Raw genomic sequence first — 21,382 nt, forward strand, 5'->3', positions numbered from 1 at the left:
GGTGTGAGTGTTGTCATAGCCACCTTTTGAGTAGGGGGGGGAGAGAATCGAGATATTGCTCCAAATAGATCTGGTTCATGATTTCTTCTTTTGTTTTTTCTGTTGGCCTCAGCCGTTTATCCGCTGCCAGCTTTTCTTTCAAGAACAGTATCTTAGGATTATCTCCAGGGGCCCCTTTTTCTTTCCGAAACCTGACTCTATAGGACTCAGTGTCCAGAGCAAGTTGTACAAGAATGATGGTTTTTATTTTTTCGTCGGGGGTAGTACCCCCAGCGTTAGCCACCTGGTTGGCTGCTTGGGTTTCCACTGTCAGGAGTGGAGCCAGGAAAAATGTCCATTACCCCACAGGTCATCCTGACGCTTTGGCTGCCCTTTTGGAATTCAAAAGAAGTCGTCAGGATCCTCTCCAGCTATATACTTTGTAGAGCTATGTTTGGTGTACTGGAGCTCCAGGAGGGGTCCCCTAAAAATGAGAAGTGATCTGCACCTTGTCTTCAGCGACCTTTGTATCGCATCTACCTGGGACTTAATAACATCTTTAAATATGTCTCGATCTGCCTGGGCCGAAGTCATATGCTATTCTATGGCCCACTTCAACTTCTTCTGTCCATCCACTAGATGATGTATTAGCGTCTCCTTCTTCAGCTTACCAATGGAGGGCTGTCCGTGTTCTCCACCATGTGTCACTAGGTATGGAAAGTAAGAGACTGGGCATTATCTTTTTGCTTTCCTTATTTGTAATTTTTATTGCAAGTCACAAAACAAAACATTAAGATCTCCTTTTATCCTTTGGTGAATGTCAGCTCCTCCTGGAATTTGTCTCCCATCCAGTGCGTAGCACCATAAAAAAAGAAAAGATATAAGGTATATCAGCCTCAAGATTGACTATCCGAAGTTATGTAGAGAAGGGAGTGGGGAAAGTACACCCGGCATGCAGACAGGCAGGTCGACTGTATAGATGGTACCTCCACCCGTGTTTTGTACACAAAAAGAAGACTGAACAGCTGAGAGCCCCTATCGGTGCACGGGTGTATTCGTCAATGTGTTCCCCATTCGAATGTACAGGTCCATTACTCTACCCTCCTTCTGCTCTCCAGGACTGGGCACGCACCTGCGCAAGTCATGCGGCTGTGCGGCTCTTGGGGTCGTTGGCATCCTGGCATTTTTGTCGGCGTCTCAATGCTGGGCCCCGGACTTCCTAGACCGCGGTCTATGTTTCCTCCTGCTCTGAAATGCTCCACACCCCTTCCTCCACTCGGATTGCAGCATTCGGCTTTCCGCTCCGACGTGATGCTCCTTGTCTCCCCAATGTCACGCAGGTTCCCCTCTTCCTGATCCGGCCTTGAACCGCCAAGGTGTGCGTGGTTCATCCACACATCACCATCAGGCGGCGGTGACTTAAAGGACCCATAGCAGGTGAAAGCAGGGTCATCCTCTGCATACAGCACACCTCTTCGCTCGAACATGGGGGCTGGAAACAAAGCAGAGGTTAGGGCATATAAGGCATTGTTCACTCTTACTCTATGTCGTCGGGGCAAGCATAGGGTGACCAGAATTTTAAAGCCAAAAACCGGGACATTTCACAAAAATAGAAGAAGGACTACAATTTTACTTAAAGCGATGAGAGCGCTCCTCAGCAGAGAATTACAGAACAAGCAGTAAGAACATACATAAAATGCAATTTTTAAACCCAGTAGCTTGCCTGTTAATTTAGTTGCTTTCTTGAAACAACTGCTAACTATCCCTACTTTGTAAAACATAAAAAAACACCTCCCACGACCATTTTCAGTCGACCTTATTTAAACCGGGACATGAGCTATATTTCTTGAAATTTGCTGGGACGGCTGGTTAAAAACTGGGACCGTCCTGGCAAAACGGGGAAGCCTGGTCAACCCAGGCAAGCAGGACGCAGAACCCAACATCCATTTACAAGCAGTCAATAAAAAATGAGCCTACAAAAGGCAAGGTGGCCTGCTATAAGACAGCATCTTAAGACTGATCTCTCCAGCACACTGGCACATGGAAGTTTTAAGTCTTGTTTATCGTCAACATACAGTTTAATGAACCCACTTTATACATTACATTCTAAAGGTGGCAAACAACTCCTGCACAAAGCTGCCATTGTGAATGATCCTGATGTATTTTGAGTGCCTTTTTGATGTTTAAACCTGGTTACCATCAGATCCGAATTGATTGTAAGTAGATTTCCTAAATTGCTATTTTGAGATTAGTTGCATTTAGGAAATGCTAAGTACATGCGGTTACTGAATCGAAAATAGTATATCCCTCTTAACCATTTCCTATTTTGTGAAACGCAAAATGCAACTTCTACTGGGTAGAAATCACGATTTGCAATGCTGCATATGCCTTTCGTACTTACCGAAAGGCAATTTTGTGTTTCTCAACGGCCCAATATAGAGATTTAGACAGCTAAGAAATGCAAAATTTGTTCACAAATATCGGCCTAAGTACATGCAAACTGTACAGGGTAGAAACTGCAATATGTCCACATAGAATGTTATGCCCTTGGGACACTAGTGCTAAAGATTTAATATGTGAGACGATGACACTCTGAGATTCATATAATACTATATTTGCACAATTATTACATGCATTCTATATAATTGTATTTCTTTTGTCATATTCTTAACATCTATTTGACTGCCATTGTGGGGAGAAAAAACTGTAACATACTGACAGCATTTGCTGGGTATGTTCATTGGTCTCAATACTTGCTGCAGAGAGGCTAAGAAAATTAAAAGGAAGGTCAGCCAGGGAAAATATACTTGGGCCCATTTTTATTAAGATTTTGTGTCGCCTTTGAGCCATGCAAGGTGACACACAACCTGTAATGTGATTTATCAAGCCATGCAATGCCCCCTTGTCTGATCCTGCATGGCTTGGTAAACCGTGAACAACAAAAGGCAGTGCAATTCTCTGCATTGTTTTATTCTGCATGGTGTGGGTGTTACATTGGTGGGGCATGGGTGTTTCCATGCATCTATCCATGTATTTTGAAGCATTTCCAGATTTACCAACACTTGTAGACCTAGGAATGCATCAGCATTGTAAGCCTTTCCACCAGAGGTGCAAGGAGGAGAAATATGTTTATTTCTCCTCGATGTTTCCTGTTTCTACGTGTGCTCCATTCTGCTGAACACTTAAAGTGGAACATGCCTCTAGAGTGCATTTGTCCAGGAAAATGTCAATTCCTGGACAAAAACAATCCTGCCTGAAATGCAGGCACCATTTCACTATGGCACAAAGATGCCTGGATTGGCGCTAGGCAGCAGATTGTTCGCCAGACAGAAGACAGGAATGTGCCATATCTTGACAGATATAGGGTATTCCTATCCTCTCCCTTTCACGCAGTTCAGAAAGTTGGGTTGCTGCGTTGCGTGACATAATGTTAAATCTGCCCCCTTGTTTCTTTTCTATTCCTATCATTTCTTCAGTAATCATTGAAACCTGAGTTAGGAAAGGCAATTCTAGTGGTACCAAAGGCAAGATAATGGTAGTGGGTGCCCCCCATTGCTACCTTTAATTGCCATCCATAGCTGCAATCACTGTCAATGTTCAATGTTTTTTGCCCCAGTTTTAAAACTGCACAGGCCAGTAGGAGATTTACTTGAACCTATCTGTCAGCTTGATATAAAAAAATAATGCAAAAAAATATATTATAAACCAGACATGATACCATGAGTGGGCAACAAGTCTTGTTAACTGCACACTTGAACTGTGAAAGAAATGACTCATGGTCATTTCTTTCACTTTATTGCTAGTCACATTCCACAACAAGTCCCAGAGGAACTGGAAACCAATAACAGGGTCTATAAAGCCTTTCCCGCTTGTCTGGCCACCTATGTCTTCTGGAAGCCACACATCAACACATGTTATTCTGTCTGACGTCGACTGAACTCGATAATACAGAATCTACCTTGACATGAAAAAGTTGTCTAATCATTTACTGTGTTGATGCATAGGGCAGGTATAAAAAAATAATTTGGTCTTCAATACCTGTGTTACCAAAAAATTCAGCTTTTTATGAGTAATGTCCCATTCATGTATTTAATTTTTTTCTACCTGTGTAGCGACAGCTGTTACCACATGTCCACTTCAGAGCACCTTCAAAGACGTGAATTAGTTACTGCTAAATCTATGAGTGGTAAAGGGCTGAAGTTTTAAACAAAATCCTGCTCTGGTATTAGTTATAAACCTAGATGATAGTACGCCCCCCAAAATTCACTCAAAATTCCAAAGTTTTAGTATCCACTGGGCTAGAATCTGTCTGTTGCATGCAACAATCCCAAAAGGAACGGAGGTTTGACTATTTATATTGTAGAGTACGGCTCTGGGATGGCCCACTTAAACATGTCAGTCCAGAGACACCAAAAATACCCCTCTCACACCTCCTAAAGTCGGGAAAAGAAAGGTTTACAATTGTAGTGAACTAGAGTGCACACTGTTCACAGCCCTCTCGGCACACCCCTCACGGGCAATCTATTGTGGCACTGCTTTGGAGTCTAACATATTCTCCTTAATGTTATGTAAAGTAAATTCTGAAATCGCCTTTTCTGCATTCTGATGTCTTGTTATGCATTCTGTTGTTTTTTGAAGCTGGTCCGAAATCATGTAGGATATTAAATTGATAAGAAAGAGGATATACTTGAAAAAAAACTTTACAAAATGCAATGAAATAATGCATAATGCACAAAACGTACGTAAGTGTTTGTATGTTTTTGCTAGAGTGTTTATCTGGGCCTCTTAGCACATATAAGTGTGTGTGTGTTTTCGGTGTTTGTGTGTGATTATTTTTGTGCTGCCTGTGTGGTCATTGGTATCTGCATGTCAATAGGTATATGTCTGTCTCTGTCCGCCTGGGTGACTGTTCACATCTGGGTCTGTATTTGCCCAAGTAGTTGTAAGCGTGTTTCTCCGTGCTTTGCAGTATGTCCCTAGTATGTTATTCTGTTCATGTATGGGTGTACATGTATAAAATCTAGGAATATGGAGGTACGTTGGCTGTGTCTCTGTGTGCTCAATCCTGTTGTGTTTGCTTGAAACTGAATTAGATCATGTTTGGCACACAATTATGGGGAGTTATGCACAGAGTTCTGAAAATATTTGCTAAATTGACTGGGGCATATTTGGCAAATCATGCAATGCAACGCATAGCTTGACATTGCCCTTTATGGCCCAGCGGACGTCTCTTATCCCTCACGATGGTTCCTGTCAATGTATTAAAAGTTTGACAGATGGCAACAATACGGTACCGCCCGTCAAATTTTCAACATGCTTTTGCATTTTCAAAAACAAAATTGCAAAGTGGATTTTTTTCTTTGAGAAAAAAAACCAAATCACCCCCTACACTGTCTCTTACCACCAGGTTTTGCCCAGTGGTGACAGATAGTGAAAACTAGCCGTTTGACCACCTGCTATAAATCAGGCAGGAAGTCGAATGGCCAAACCTCTGCCGGTGCTTACTCCATCAGGCTGTCGGAAAAGCATCTTTTGGTTCTTTTAATGTCCTTATTCACCTCAGGTTGCCCTATTTGAGATTGTTTTCTTGTGTACAGCCTTTACTCGGATTTTAAAGGGATGGAGACACCCCATCTGGGTAGTAACCTGGTGTCTCTCAGTTTATCGTCACCTTTACGGTCCCATATCGAGGTAGTAAAATGGCAAAAGTGTGTTATCAGAGGACAGAAAGAGAAAAAAAAAACCTGCCCTCAATGTTTAATGGACTCTTATCCTTCCGGTTGTCCCACTCACCCCTTCTGTCCTTCTAACCATTTGACCAGTAGAAGCCAAAATGTGTGCCTCCCGTTCACTATACAGGGGGCAATCCGTTAAGCCACCTCCTACAAATTTCCCTCCGAGCCAGGAGAAGCATGTCATTTATGAAGACAAGATGGGTAGTCTCTGGTCAGTGAAGGAGACAGAGTAGTCTGTGAATCAGGCAGGTGGCCCTTTACTTTGGTGGAGAGGGTACTTCATTGGTTTTGTGACAGAGTACCCTCTCCGCCAACACTCTAAATCAGATGCATCACTTTGTAAACCCCTGCGCCACATTATACCTGCGTCAGGTACAATGTATGCAGGGTGGGCGTCCCCCAAAAGAAAGCCTCGTAGAAGTGGCGCAGTGAAATCTATCAGATTTCCTGCACCACTTTCAGGACGCCATTGTGTCAAAACCTTATGCCTGCCTCATAGCAAGTGTTTGGTGACGCAGTGCAATAGGCATAGGCCTCCCCAATACATTGCTGGAGTTGCATCATGCTTACAACTCAACTCCAGCAATGTGTGGATTTTACGTTGACAGATATGTCAGGACTCCTGACACATCTGTCAATCCTTGCAACATGGAGTGCCGTACAGTAAATACGGTGCATCCATGGTGTTGCAAGGAGTGTGCCGTGAAACGGTAAACGTCGTTTACAACGCGGTGTTTACACCGCACAACCTTTTAATTTAGTTTAGTTTAAAGGGGTTTATAGAGCGCATGGTGACGCCTCCCGGCGTGTCCCCGCGCTGTGGAGAAGAGCATGCAAGAGTAGAGAGGGGAGTGCCATTATGAGGTAAATAGAAAGGTTTTTAACAACTTTCTAAAAGAGGCCTCTTTGGTCTCTAACCTAATGTTCGTAGGAAGGAGATTCCAGTGCTTGGCTGTCAGTGTGCGGAAGGACCTGCCTCCCATTCTAGCTTTTTTGGGGCGTGATGTTCTGAGCAGGCCCATTCCTTTAGATCTAAGGGATCTGTTCGGTTCATACATGGATGCCAAATCCGACATATAAGCCGGCGCTTTTTGGTGGATTATCCTATGGCACCATAGTAGTGCTTTAAAAACAATCCTCTTACTAATAGGTAGCCAATGGAGGGCTGCCAGAGAGGGACTCGAAGGGGCTCTGCGAGGCAGCCTTAGCACCAGGCGTGCTGCCGAATTTTGTAGAACCTGTAGTCTCTTGATGTTTTTGGCAGATGTGCCCAGAAGCAGCACATTCCCGTAATCAATACGGGATGTGATTAGAGCCTGCGTCATGGTGCGTCTAGAGGTCAGAGGCAGCAAGTCAAGAGTGCGGTTGAGCGTTTTCATTACTCCAAAACATTTGCCTACTGTTTTCTTGACATGGCTATCAAAAGATAGCTTGTTGTCTACCCAGACACCTAGATTTTTTGCTTCCCGGTTGGGAGTAGGCAGAGGACCCAGGCAATTGGGCCACCATTCTTTTGTCCATTTTGCCTCATTGCCCCCGATTATAAGAATCTCTGTCTTAGTGCCATTTAGTTTTAGGCAGTGCTCTGTCATCCAAGTAGCAAGCTTACTCATGCAAGCATTGAAGTTGTCTGCTTCCATTGAGGGGGCTTGTGACAGAGATATTAGAAGTTGCGTGTCGTCGGCGTAAGAGACAAGCTCTACGCCGAGCGATTGTACCACTTCTGCCAAGGGAGCCATGTACAGATTGAACAGGGTGGGACTCAGGGCAGAGCCCTGAGGCACTCCCTGTTCCAACATCACGCTGTCTGAGAGAAAAGTCCCTCTTTGGACTTGAAAGCTCCTGTTAGTCAGAAAAGCTTTCAGCCATCCCAGTGCCTTATTGGTGACTCCCGCTCTGTTTAGACACTGTAGCAGGATGGAATGCGCTACAGTGTCAAACGCGGCACTGAGGTCCAACATGATGAGAGCCATGGTCTTACCCTCATCCGCTCCTTCCCGTAGGGTTTCAGTAGCCCTCAGGAGAGCTGTCTCTGTGGAAAAATTAGATCTAAACCCCGATTGAGATTTATGAAAAATATTGTGGACTTCTAAATGGTCCATGAGTTGGGCATTAGCAATTTTCTCAGCTAGCTTTGCAAGGTAAGGCAACAGAGATATTGGACGTAAATTGTCTAGTATGTCTTGACTTATATTCGGCTTTTTTTTAATCGGTAGTACAACAGCCTGTTTCCATTCCATAGGCAAGCTAGCTGTGGAGAAGGAGACTTGAAGCAGATGTCTAAAATGAGATTCTAGTACAGGAAAAGCTTCAGCTAGAATTTTAGGAGGCGCAGGGTCACGGGGAGATCCTGATTTGATGTTCTTGCACATTTTGGCCAATACTTCAAAGGGAGGAACGTCGAATGAGCCTAGGCACTCAGGAGTGCTTACGAGATTGTCATTTTCATCAAATTCGGTTGCCGACTTTATATTATTAGAAAAACAAGCATAGATGTTAGTAATCTTTCCTGAGAAATATTGGGCAATTTTGTTACAGGTTTCCACAGAATCGTTTTGGGAGGAGGAGTTCGCATCCACTATGGAGATTTCTTTATAAATTTGGTAAAGTTCCTTAGAGGAGTTTTCTGCTTCCATAATGCGAGTATGGTAATGAGCTGCCTTAAACAGGCGTATAGTTTTGTTGTATTCTCTTTGCGCTATCTTGTACTGGGCTTTAATTTCTGGGCAGTATTTTTGGCGCCATGCTCTTTCAAGCTTTTTACAAGCTGTCTTCATGGTTTGAAGTTCTTGACTAAACCAGGGAGCAGCTTTTTTTGTTCTCCTGTCTTTGGTCGTGGTGCGAATAGGGGCAGTGATGTCAAGGGCCTTGGTGACAAAATTATATATATGCTTATTGGCTGTCTCGCAATCATTCCCTCTAGGAGGGCCTTCATCCTGGACAATTTTAGAAAAAGATTCTATAGAGAAGTTCTTCCATTTTCTGCGTTTATAACGTATAGACTGATGACGATAATGTTCGGTTCTATCTAGTTGAATAGTGATGGGAATGATGTAATGATTCGACCAAGGTATAGGTTGAGGGGCTGCAGTTTGAACTCCCTGCCAGTTGCCAAAAACAGGGTCTAATAAATGCCCTAATTGATGTGACGGTTCCTTGTTTTTTAATTCCAGCTGTAGCGAGAGTAGCTCAGCTTGAATATCAGTAGCGTCAGTGTCTAAGGGGTCTTCAAAGTGGGCATTAAGATCCCCTAGCACTAATAAACGAGATTTCCTTAGTGCTAGGTGGGTTATGGCTTCCATAAGGGTGGAAGTAAAATCATATAACCTACCAGGTGGTCGATATATCAGGATGCCCGATATAGAGTGATTGGGGCCGGTGTTAATCGTGAAAGAGCCCGCTTCACTATGGTCTACCAAGATGGGAGATATCGTGCATACTAGAGGGGCTTTCGTAGCGATGGCGATGCCACCACCTCTACCATCTTTCCTATCCAATCTGGAAAGGGCGTATCCAGGGGGAAGGGCTTGAATAATATCTGGGTCAGAGTATTCATCCAGCCAAGTTTCCGTCAAGAATAATATGTTAAGGTTCTGATCCTCGAGTAAATGGAAGATTTCTATACAATGCTTACGCAAGGATCTGCAATTAAGCAAGGCTGCTTTGATGGTATGACCCGTGTTAGTTGCTGGGACATGGCTGACAGGAGTAAAAGTGCATAGGGTGCATTTATTTAGCGACAGGGCATGCAAAGAATGTTTGCAGCCTGCTAGCGTGTCAGGTTGAAGGGCAAGCAATTCCTGTCTGCCATACCTGATAGTAGTAGTCGTAGAAGAGCCAGGGTTTATGGCCCCGCGCCCCGTCCAGCCGCGGACGGGCGCAGACGGGCTGGACTTTGGCTCGACTTCGGCGCGCTTCTGGCGCGCCCGCTGCACGCGTCCGCTGCGCGGTCGCAGTCCTACACACATTTATAGACGAGGTAGGGGCAGCTAGAGCGCTGACCTTTCGTCCTGAGCCCGGAAGTGTTGTGCTCCTCCTCCACCCTCCGCAACAAACGCCCAACAAGGATGCGGCGGACCGGGGCGGGAGTTCTGCAAATACAACCCAAATCTGTGAATTACATTATCCTACAAGGTGAGGTAGCCTTTTTAAAAAGTGCACAGTCAATTTTACACCAAAATACACGAAAGATAAAATTAGCGGTCACTAAGTTTTTAAAAACGTAATATGCTTAGCACTTGCAGTGCATGTCTAGAGACACACAACGCAAGCAGATAGAGTCCGCCACTGCCACCGGCGAGACTCTTCTCCACCACGCGCGTGTGTCCAAACAGGATTTAAATTACCTCCCTCGTACAGCGCAGCTAGAGCGCTGACCTTTCGTCCTGAGCCCGGAAGTGTTGGGCCCCTCCTCCACCCTCCGCAACAAACGCCCAACAAGGACGCGGCGGACCGGGACGGGAGTTCTGCAAATACAACCCAAATCTGTGAATTACATTATCCTACAAGGTGAGGTAGCCTTTTTAAAAAGTGCACAGTCAATTTTACACCGAAATACACGAAAGATAACATTAGCGGTCACTAAGTTTTTAAAAACGTAATATGCTTAGCACTTGCAGTGCATGTCTAGAGACACACAACGCTAGCAGATAGAGTCCGCCACTGCCACCGGCGAGACTCTTCTCCACCACGCGCGTGTGTCCAAACAGGATTTAAATTGCCTCCCTCGTACAGCGCAGCTAGAGCGCTGACCTTTCGTCCTGAGCCCGGAAGTGTTGGGCTCCTCCTCCACCCTCCGCAACAAACGCCCAACAAGGACGCGGCGGACCGGGGCGGGAGTTCTGCAAATACAACCCAAATCTGTGAATTACATTATCCTACAAGGTGAGGTAGCCTTTTTAAAAAGTGCACAGTCAATTTTACACCAAAATACACGAAAGATAAAATTAGCGGTCACTAAGTTTTTAAAAACGTAATATGCTTAGCACTTGCAGTGCATGTCTAGAGACACACAACGCTAGCAGATAGAGTCCGCCACTGCCATCGGCGAGACTCTTCTCCACCACGCGCGTGTGTCCAAACAGGATTTAAATTACCTCCCTCGTACAGCGCAGCTAGAGCGCTGACCTTTCGTCCTGAGCCCGGAAGTGTTGGGCTCCTCCTCCACCCTCCGCAACAAACGCCCAACAAGGACGCGGCGGACCGGGGCGGGAGTTCTGCAAATACAACCCAAATCTGTGAATTACATTATCCTACAAGGTGAGGTAGCCTTTTCAAAAAGTGCACAGTCAATTTTACACCAAAATACACGAAAGATAAAATTAGCGGTCACTAAGTTTTTAAAAACGTAATATGCTTAGCACTTGCAGTGCATGTCTAGAGACACACAACGCTAGCAGATAGAGTTTGCACTTCTCTACCACGCTGCCATTAGAACGCAAGTCGTTGTTATGACTTGCGCTGGATGGCGCTGTTGGTTAAGGAATATTGTAATTTTATATTCCAACACCTTCCCTACTGTTACGTGGACTGGTGTTTGAATATCAAATTATAAAATTCCTCAATCCGCGCCCTCCAACGCAATGTAATACCCGTGTTGTAAAGTACCGCGATCTAAAAGATCGCGTTGTACTGACATACATCCAGTGAAACATGTTGCATCGCTGTTTTGCCTCAACAATGCAACACTTTACATAAATGAGGCCTTATGTCTTTAATCAATAAGTTTGCACTTCTCACGACCTAGACTGCATGACCTTGTCTACTGTTTTAAAAAGAGCCTGCAGGCTTCTGTGGACCTCTGTATTGCCGTGGCCCACATTCAATAATATCATTAGTAATTCACACAAACACATAAATATTGAGAGTCAATAAATAATGAGATATAGTGATATTTTCCTCAAGTCAGAGGCCCTTTGAAAATGTATGGCAAAGTACATAAAAGGAGTCTATTCTGCAACTAGCATTTGAATTTCAGAGCCAAACAAGTGAGGGTTTAATGTATGGCGTTACAGCTGCTATAACACTCACGAGTCCCCTCGAGTTCACAGCTTTAAAACCCTAATGATTCCCTCATATCACTTTACAGACTGGAGGAATGAAAATTGGGCAACATAACTCAATTGGAGATTAATGGCATTTCACTGTTCAATTTAGGATGCGAAAACGTATGTTAAAGCCAGGAAGCAAGAGAAAAAAAAGAATAGAGTGCTTCACAGGACACAGAAACAATAAACACACTGTTTTAGCGAAACGAGCGAGCAACCAAATGGCGCTCATTTCTCTACTGTCAAACCTTCCAAGGGAAACAGCAAAGACACAGAATATGACAATTAAAGAGTTGCAGAAACTGTGCATTTAAAAAAAAAATGATATGTGACCGCCAAACTTAGATACAGATGGACTCTGGTCTGTGTTTTTAGAGTTGTTTTTTTCCTCATCTGGTGAAGTAACTTATTCCAGATGTGCTTTTTTGTTGGCAGAATATTTTGGCCTGTATACCCGTTTTATTAGTTAACTCACTGATGTAACCAGTGTGAATTGAAGAGTGTTGTACTTCGCCTGATGAGTTATTGTAAATCTTGGTATTGCGCGAGGAGGAAGGTGTATAAAAAACCGCAGGATAACTCAGATGTATAAAAACATCCCCAGTACAAATAATACATTCTTTAAGGATATCCGTGAACTCTTGAGAAACCTAATGTACTTTACGTTTACATTAGTGTGAGTAATTTAGGTCTTATCTATGCTAAAGCTCTGTTACACAGCTAGCTTCCCTTACTTTGGAAAACAGGGGCTGCATCAGTTTAATTCATTCAAAGTAAAAATACATTATAATGTATAAATATTCCATGGATGGACACATGGAAGGCAATATTTGAGACACGGTCATCCATTTAGACTTTCAATGCTCCATTAGTGTAACTCTCCCAATAAAACACAATTATTAGGAACAACTTTGTCAAACATGAATCAAAAGAGCAGAGGGTTATACATTTTCACATCTGCAATGAATTAATTAATGTTCGCCAAACCAAAGTTTTAGCAGTGCCATAAATGTAGTATTTGTCATATTTGATATATTGCCTTCTGCTGTTTATTGCCCACTCCACAACTAGGGTCTCTAGAGAGTATATGGAATTAAAATATGCCAATCTCATCAGGATGTGTGCAAGTTGGCTTTCAGCACCTGCCCATCCCTTTCAACACCCATCAAACACTTAAAGTTTCCGCATCTGTTTCACGTCACTCGTAAATATTTCACTGAATGTAGGGACACTGCAGTAGTTAGTACCCACTTTTACAGTCTTCTTAAAGTGTGAGACAATCTCAGCATTCCACAGAAGGTGCTTACATGTTGTATGGGTCTCATTTTTCATACTTTTGGGTTTCCCATCTGTGAATTGCTTAAGCTGTACAGAAACCATTATCGCTACAATAATATTTAGAACAATTCAGGGTATTTACAGAAAATAATTTTTCAGATTCGAGGAATGCGAAAGGGATTACAACATGGAAAAGGACACATTTTCTTCATATGCTCAGGTGAAGTAATATGGGTAATTCATGTTTAAATACCCTTTCAGCATATTGCTACAAATTCGTTTGCCTGCCTATCTAGAAAATAGGTGAGGAGTTTATAATTACCAATGCATATGTACGTCCATGTCCACGCACAGAAAAATCAATCATTTTAATCTAGCAATCAAAACAACAGAACATGCAAACAATCTTCAACAATACCACAACACAATTCACCAAACGTTTACTTGTACAAACAGAAAAAAGAAAACACGTTCTTTATAGGAATATACATTAATGATTAATACTAAGGAACTATAATGTTGTAACTAACACCATTGGATCTGTTTTTTTATACAGTTAATTGTAGGGGCAAATCCCCCAAATGCACTTTGAAATGGGTGGGCTTGAATGCTGCCCTTGCTCACTCAGTGACACAGAGACTGAGGGTGGTAATTTTCCAACAAGGGGATCGTTTGGAAATTATCTAAAAAGTAAATATAGATAGTAAATCCCAGAAATATTGCAAGATATAGGGTACATAAAATATAAACAACCCTGCATGCATTAATAATGTGCAAAAAGAATAAAACCAAAATATGTTTTCAGCACAATAGATCAATGTATGTGAACTTTTCGTGTGTTTCTTGCATGGCCCATTGTAGTTTTCCCTATGTTAGCCTAAATGTGCTTGTTACAGGCCACATTTTCATTAGGACTCATTATTATGTAAACACATTTGCTTATGTGCCACATTGTACTTTCACAAGGAGCCTGCATATGTTTTCGCGTTCTGTTCTTTTGGTAGGATTTGGTCTGAACATGCTAGACAAGGTCAAAAAACAATGCCCCTTGTTATTCTTTCTGGTCAGGCACTAGCACCAAGACATAACAGGAGAATGCAGCTGCTCTTTATGAGCACACATGTCTTGTGATATAACTGATCACAAGAGTTTAAACACACGCTTGAGAAGAAGGTTCTGAGGCAAGATTGCTATGTCAGCTGAGATCAGATGTAGAATGTCCATCTGTGTGTTCTAAGGTATGGGGCCTGCCACTAATCCCAGAGATCTTTGATATATAACCATCTAGCTTCAGTAGAAGGGAGGGGGTTTAGGATATTCTGTTTTATAACATGACAGGCCTTTTTTATCATATATGGTTTAGTGAGTATGCTAACAGTATATTTAGTATGCATTTGTTTTCTAATTGTGGCACAAATACTGCATTTTGGGACACAGTAGTTTGAATAAACCTTCTAAACTTCCTTCGTGCCTTTTGTTTATTTTATTGTGGACGATTATGAGTGAGAAAGCAAAATGGTGTATCCTGTTATCGCGATCCCTGAGAGGATCGAAAGTATTGTGTTCTGGGGTGCCAACTCACTTGTTTCTCTTGTCACTTAGGAGGGCAAGTGAGACACTATAACTAGTCATACTCGGGCTCATAGGTACTGAGGTATTATGGTGACTCAGTCCCTGCATGCCGATGTTCTATGGTCTCATGCATAGCTCTGTCCCTTCTCAGAATCCCTGCAACAAAGTCCATTCTCTTTAAGTATGGATGTGGTTTAATGTATGCATCAATTCATCCAGGCATCCGAAGATTTATACATAGGAGTGGAACAGACGTCGACATTTCAGTCTCTAATGTTAATAGTAAGTGATACTCAGAACCATATTTTTTATAGGAAGATTCAAGTTTACCCAAAAAGATAATTTAACTAATAGGAAAATAACGAAAAGAACCCATAATATAAACATTTCACAAGAGTATGCCTGTACGATGATAAAGGTGCCTATAAGATAATATGTGTGATACTGACACATTTTCCACTGCAATCACTTTGTGAGGTGTAGAAACCATGCTCTAAAGTGAGTCAAATATAAACTTAATTTAATATAACAAAACAGGCTGGATCAGGAAGGTAACCAGCCTAAATATTTGCTCTAACATATCACTTAATCATGTGGAGAATAATTAAAAAATTCAGTTAGAAAGGAATACTGGATGTGCATTGTGTTAACCCCGGGAGGAGACCTCCTCTCTGCCCTCGGAGTGTGCGGAGATTTACCTGTTCTGAGGAGAAGGCAAATCTTCGTACACTTCGCAGCGGAGCAGAGTTGGCCAGCCCCGCCTTCACCCCCCCCCATTTTAACAATGAATTCTACATTACTTCAAATTAAATTAAAACCACTTACTTGGCATGCGGCGTCCCCATGCTGCCTCCTCCCCTTCCTTGCCGGCTGGGTAATTCTTTCAGAAACCTGCACATGCGTGCGCAAGCACATTCGCATTTTTTGCAAGAATTACCCAGACAGCGAGGAAAAGGTGGAGGCCAGCCCAGGGAAACCGCATGCCAGGTAAGGGGTTATAATTTAATTTTAATTTTATAATTTAATTTTAGGAAATGTAGAATTAATTGTTAATATAGGGGGGGGTGGAGGTGCATGGCATAGCATAGCGTAGCAGAGTTCCACGGAGTTTGTGCGCAACTCCGTGGACCTCCGCGTAGCCCCAATACACCCACTATGCCCGGGGATACAGTGTTTGTGACCTTAGCTTGAGTGTTTTGGTTTTTATGAGCTGGGAGTATAAATAGAAACAGAAAATAAATTAATAAAAAGTTGGAGCTTTATTGTTAAATTAAGGGGCTTATTATGAGAACGGTGGTCCAGAGTACCACCATACTACCGCCACATTGCGGGTCCACCTGCAGTATTCTGTGGGGCTGTCAAGGATTCCGCTTAGCCGGTGGTCAGCAACTGGCATCAATGTGCTGGCGCTGCTGCTGCCGGCACTGCAGCGCATATTATGAGTTGGAGTTCCACTGCCCATTTCATGACAATGAGCCCTCCATTAAAAGGGTGACGGAGAGGCAACTTTAGGGCCCACTGTTGTAGTGTAGTTCCTATTTTCCCTATAGGCCCTGCGCATTGGAATAACATAAACAGCAGTTTAGACGTAGAAGTGCGGTCTTCCAGGTCTCTACTGACCATGCTAAACTTAATTGGATTTGTTACCAACTAGCTCAGAGGTCACCGGAAACTTTCTTGACTGAATAGGAAGTGATCAGCTCCCCTGGCTCAGACAAGAAGGGATTCAGTTTTCCAACAACCGCATAAACATGACAACTTTGCTCCTTAGAATAAGAGTCAATCTCTAGAGTCGTGTGAAACAATAGACAGTTATTTTACTCAGTCAGTTGTGCAGATTACTTTCACCAAGATGCAGAGAATCGAGAGACGGGCGTTTTCAATAAAAGGTATTATTTATTGAACAGTCTTTCTTCTCATGCAAGAGAAATGAATTGCCACAATTGCAAGACTTGTTATTATAAAAAGTGCGTACAGTAAAAGGAGGATTGCGAAATAATACTGTAAAAGCATTGATATGGTTTCTTAGCCATACAATGGTTAAAATGAATAAAATATATACATTCATATATACATTTGACTAACGTACTCAACTGGTGCTTCTAACTACGCCTACCCCAGTGTACCTGACCTAAGCCTAACACTTGGAAGGGAGTAAGTAATTAGCAGTTTAGTTAAGTTGGTTTTGCCAAGGATTTGCTTCAAGAATTCTCTCTAAGGGTTTAGTCAACACCATACCTCTGGAATAGAATGTTGGAGGGCTGGTATCTCCTTTCAGGACTCGATATTCCAGTCACCCGCAAGGGTAGGCTGGAAACGCCGGAGCTGGATTTTCTCGGCAGGAGAAAAGACAGCGTCTTTCTCAGCGCGTCAAGGAGGAGGAGGGGCAGCGTCCGTGGGCTGCTTGCATCTGCTGGGCTCTGCAAGGGACAGCTGTTCTGCTCCTGTATTCACCACACCATCACTCTTGCTTAAGGCAACGTTGGTAATATTTATACCTGAAAGGTGCCTTGTTTGACGTAAGTTTTTGGACATAAGACGTCAATAAAGATGTCACAAGAACCGGTCGTTCTTACAGTGCTCATTAGAGTTCTATTACTAATCAAAACATAGCAAGCAGGGTTTTCCCAGGTTGCTGGGGGTTTTATCTTGTTGAAGAACTCGGAGTGTAATCTAGGAATCTAAGATAGTGACTTCTGCTGTGTCATGTACTGTAATGAGCTGCAGAGGCGAATTTCTGAAATATGGCTGAAATATGGCTCTGATCTTTTATGCCATTATAGGAGTATGAATGGATTATAGCCGTATAGGGGCATAAGGTCACAATATTGATCGGGGTCCTAGATTAGAACACAACACTGTCAGATCTGGGTCTGGGGGTGAATGCAGTAGGGGCGCATGTTGTGCACCACCAGGAATTGCACCCCCTGTTCCTGCACAATGTGCACTGCACTGTCACAGCAGCATCTGCAGTTAAGGCTCACCTGTGAGCCTTATGCAGTCACCGACATAATACCGCCGCAGCTCCGCCTGTCCACCATTGATTACAGTTGTAATCCAGCAGGCAGGCACTTGAAGATCTTGGTGGTCCTCCTGTTGGCGCAGCAGTGGAGGCCAAACAGGAGGACTGGAAAACTTGTACTTAGGCCCTTAGTTGAGGTTCCAAAAACTCACTCACCGAAATGACTGAATCATATAAGGGCACGTGCTATTAAAGTCACATGCTGAACTGGTTTACAAACAAATTAGGCCGGGGAAGCAAAAATAAACTAAATGAGCCCATTGCCAACAAATCTGTAAGCTTGGAGAGGGAGGCAACACATATTAAGCTCACCTCCACAGAGTAAAATGATGGAGAACAGTCAGCTAATACCGTGCATCTTGGGAACATTGGCAAGTAAATGATTCATGTCTCTGTTTTTTAACTGTAGACGGGGTGCCAATTTCAGTGTGCCCAAACTGTCAACTAAGGCGGCATGTTGAGTGAATTTCTTGTCTATCATATAATGAAAAGTGAATGCATCAAGGAGCCATAAGGCACATTAAAACTAGACAGTGATGTGGGTCGACCCTCAGTTTTGTCGGGAGGCCCCGTGAAGGTTGTGGTGTGGGGCTCCTACAATGTTGGTGTATCTGTGATGCAGGTCATATTTTCAGGCCAATAAATAACACTCAGAGCCAGTGGTGCATTTGCTTAGTCTTCGGCACAGGCAGATTCTCCTGACCATGCTCTGCCACTCCCAATATTTATTAGTGAAGACCACCGTGGCCACAGGGTTTTACCGTTACGGTTCACAGTAAGGGGCTGATAACACAAACCCCCCACTCACTAATTCTTACCAATGAGACCTGCGCTCCAGTTATGCCATTAGAGCAACACTACATTCCTCCCCAGAATAAAACAAAATGAAACACCAGAAACATGTACCACCTAATTTAATGATATCCTGACAGGCATGATACAACGTGTAACAGCAGCTACAGTATAACAACCATAGTCATATACCTAGTTGACAAGGTGAAATAAAAATACGGTCCAAACCACATCATACCTGGTGATCGGAATATACTGGTCCACGGTTGCTTGTTTCCAGTCTAGGGAGGACCTTGATTGGCAGTTCGGGCTGAACTGTTCCCCTGAGGAGCAGGGTCAAGACTAATTTGCATATGGCTGGGTCCAAACTGGGGTGACGTAGTGAGCAAAAAAACAATGGATTTTACCCAAATCTTATGGCAGGGACTGCATTTTTGATTGATTCAGCATTCCGTCCATTGTTTGTTGCAGCAGTACTTTTCACCCTAAGTGGGATGGGTATGCCTAGACGTGGGTCCCTTGCTCGCTGTGCCACTGGATTCATGCTAGCCTAGATGATATGGAGCACTACCCCGAAACTGGCCCCAGGATGCTTGTTTCCAGTCCAGGGAAAACTGGCATGGCAGTAAGTGCTGGACTGTTCCCAAGACTGATTTGCATATGGCTGGGTCGAAACTGGGATGGTATAATGAGCAAAAGAACAATGGATTTAACCCAGACGTCTTGACTGGGGGTGAATGTTTGATTCAGCATTCTGTCCATGATTTGTTGCCGCAGCACTTTTCACCTGATGAAAAAAAGGCATCTCACCAGGTGACCCTTCAGCTTCATGGATGGCACTGGGTTACCTCGGAGTTCAGAACTGGTCCGGATGGTGTGAATACCATGTTGTTTATGTGGACTACCCTTGTGGCTACCATTGTTGCCCACCACATGGGGAGCAGGTCCAGACAAAACAGGAGCAAGACTTCCAGATTCTAAGAACGTGTCCTGTTCTTCCACCTGAAAGTCATTGCCAGTCACATCCATGGAAGCGTTGGTGCTGGGGTAGAACCGTTTGGCCACTAATACGTTCCAGGTGATTTCTTCTGTCCCACGATGAGCAGTGACGTTGGTGCCTTGCAGGTGGAAAATGGTCCAAGGGTGGCTTTAGAAGGGTAGTCTGTATTTGCTTCCTGGGGGCCGATCCTTGATGAGTACTAAATCTCCAGCTTTAAGAGTGGACACTTTTTGCATGGTAGCATTGGCTGGCTTTATCATTGGACTTCATTATTTTCTCATGCACCCATCAGTCATCAACCGGATCAGGGACCCAGAGATGGTGATGAGGGATTGAATCCACGACTGCACGTCCCATGGAGAGATGTCAGGGGCCCACCCTGTGGTAAAGTAGGGAGTTTGGCAGTAATTACGTAGGAATGAGTGCAAGGCCAACGCAGGAGCTTGCTGGCTAGCAGAGGCAATCCAAATGACTTTATTTTGTCCTTAGTTCCTTCATCAGGCCATGGGTAGCTACAATCTTCTCAATGTTGGGCACCACTTCACTGGCCCTTATAGAGATAGAGGGTTTCCACTTAGGGGTATTTCAAGTAGTCATCAATCATGAACATGTGTGTCCTCTGTCAGGGAGCCCCCCAAAGTCAATAATGACACACACCCAAGGTCATTGTGACCCATTTACTGTTACCGCTGGAGCGGGCAGACTGCTTCGCCTGAAACTTGGCACCAGGTGCACAACCTTACCAACGCTTGTACCTGTTCACCCATCGATGGGAACCACACTTTCGTTCATAGCCAGCTCTTAATCTTGACCATGCCCTGGTGTCCGACATGGGCAAGCTGAACTACACAATCAGTGAGGCTATTGGGGATGACTAGATGATGTCCTCTCAGGGGGCAGTCATTGGGGTCAAAGCTCAATTCCTGACGAACATGATAGAGGCTTTCCATGATGCGTCTAACTTCAGGGGTGAGCTGTACCCACTGGTTCTTGGACACATGCCACTGATTTTTTTTACTGCTTCCAGCGCTTTCTGTAGGCACTCATCTTGGCCGATGGCCTGGCGACTAGCTCCCATGGAGAGTGGAAGGGGACAAGACTGGTCAGCCACATACTTCACATACTCCTCCGTTTCATCTGCCTCTTCTTTTTCTGGTGTGTTGGCATGAGGGTGCAGAGACAGGGTGTGGGATCCAGGACGGTACTCCACTTGACAGTTATACTCCTGAAGTTAGAGCATCCATTTATCTATCCTTGGGGGTGGCTTTGATACTGTTCCATTGAGCAGTAGTAGCCGAGGCATGTGGTCGGTAGTGACCGCGAATGGATTTCCATAGACATACAAATGGAAGTAGTGAAAACTCCAGTGAATGGCTATTGCTTCCTTCTCAATCTGGGAATATCTCTGTTATGTCATTGTGAAAGACCGGCTCGCAAAAGCTACTGGGGTCCATTCTTGTTTGGCTCGTCATTGCATCAGCATTGCACCCTGGACTTTTGGGCCTGTGTCTACTGCTTTTGCGGTGTCCATCCGGAAGTCAAAGTAGACTAGCATTGTATGAACTTATAGGACATCTTTGGTTCCTTGAATGGCCAGCACGTGCTTGGGCCACAGGACCAGTGCACTTTAGACTTGGTAAGGTCTCTGAGTGGCTGCGTTAGAGTTGTGAGGTCCTTGATAAAATGGCCACCGTAATTAACCATACCTAGGAAACTGCACATTGCTGGGGGAGGTGCTTCCTTAATGTCCCATACCTTGCCGGGGTCAGGAGCCACTCCCTCCAAACTAGAACACATGCCCAAAGAAGTGAAGTCTCTGCTTCAGGAACTTGCACTTGCTGCGATACAGGGTGAGACAAGAATCCTGAATCTTTGAAGCACTTTCCTTAGCCTCAGGATGTGTTCTGGTATGTTCTTGGCATGTATTAAAATGTAATCACTTACATTGATGACTCCG

General features: G+C 43.9%; 1 protein-coding gene across 1 annotated transcript; it reads right to left on the bottom strand.

Moving 5' to 3' along the window:
• Positions 1-576: 576 nt before the first annotated feature.
• LOC147689097 (uncharacterized) lies at positions 577-20,257 on the bottom strand. Its single transcript, XM_086939861.1, has 4 exons — positions 20,169-20,257; positions 7,696-9,527; positions 1,112-1,471; positions 577-686 (listed from the first exon to the last, which is right to left on the bottom strand). Exons 1-4 carry the CDS (start codon positions 20,255-20,257, stop codon positions 577-579), a joined length of 2,391 nt encoding a protein of 796 aa, XP_086795987.1.
• Positions 20,258-21,382: the final 1,125 nt, after the last annotated feature.

The sequence above is a fragment of the Lissotriton vulgaris genome, chromosome 10, assembly GCF_964263255.1.
Source record: "Lissotriton vulgaris chromosome 10, aLisVul1.2, whole genome shotgun sequence".
In the NCBI taxonomy this organism is placed as follows: Eukaryota; Metazoa; Chordata; class Amphibia; order Caudata; family Salamandridae; genus Lissotriton; species Lissotriton vulgaris.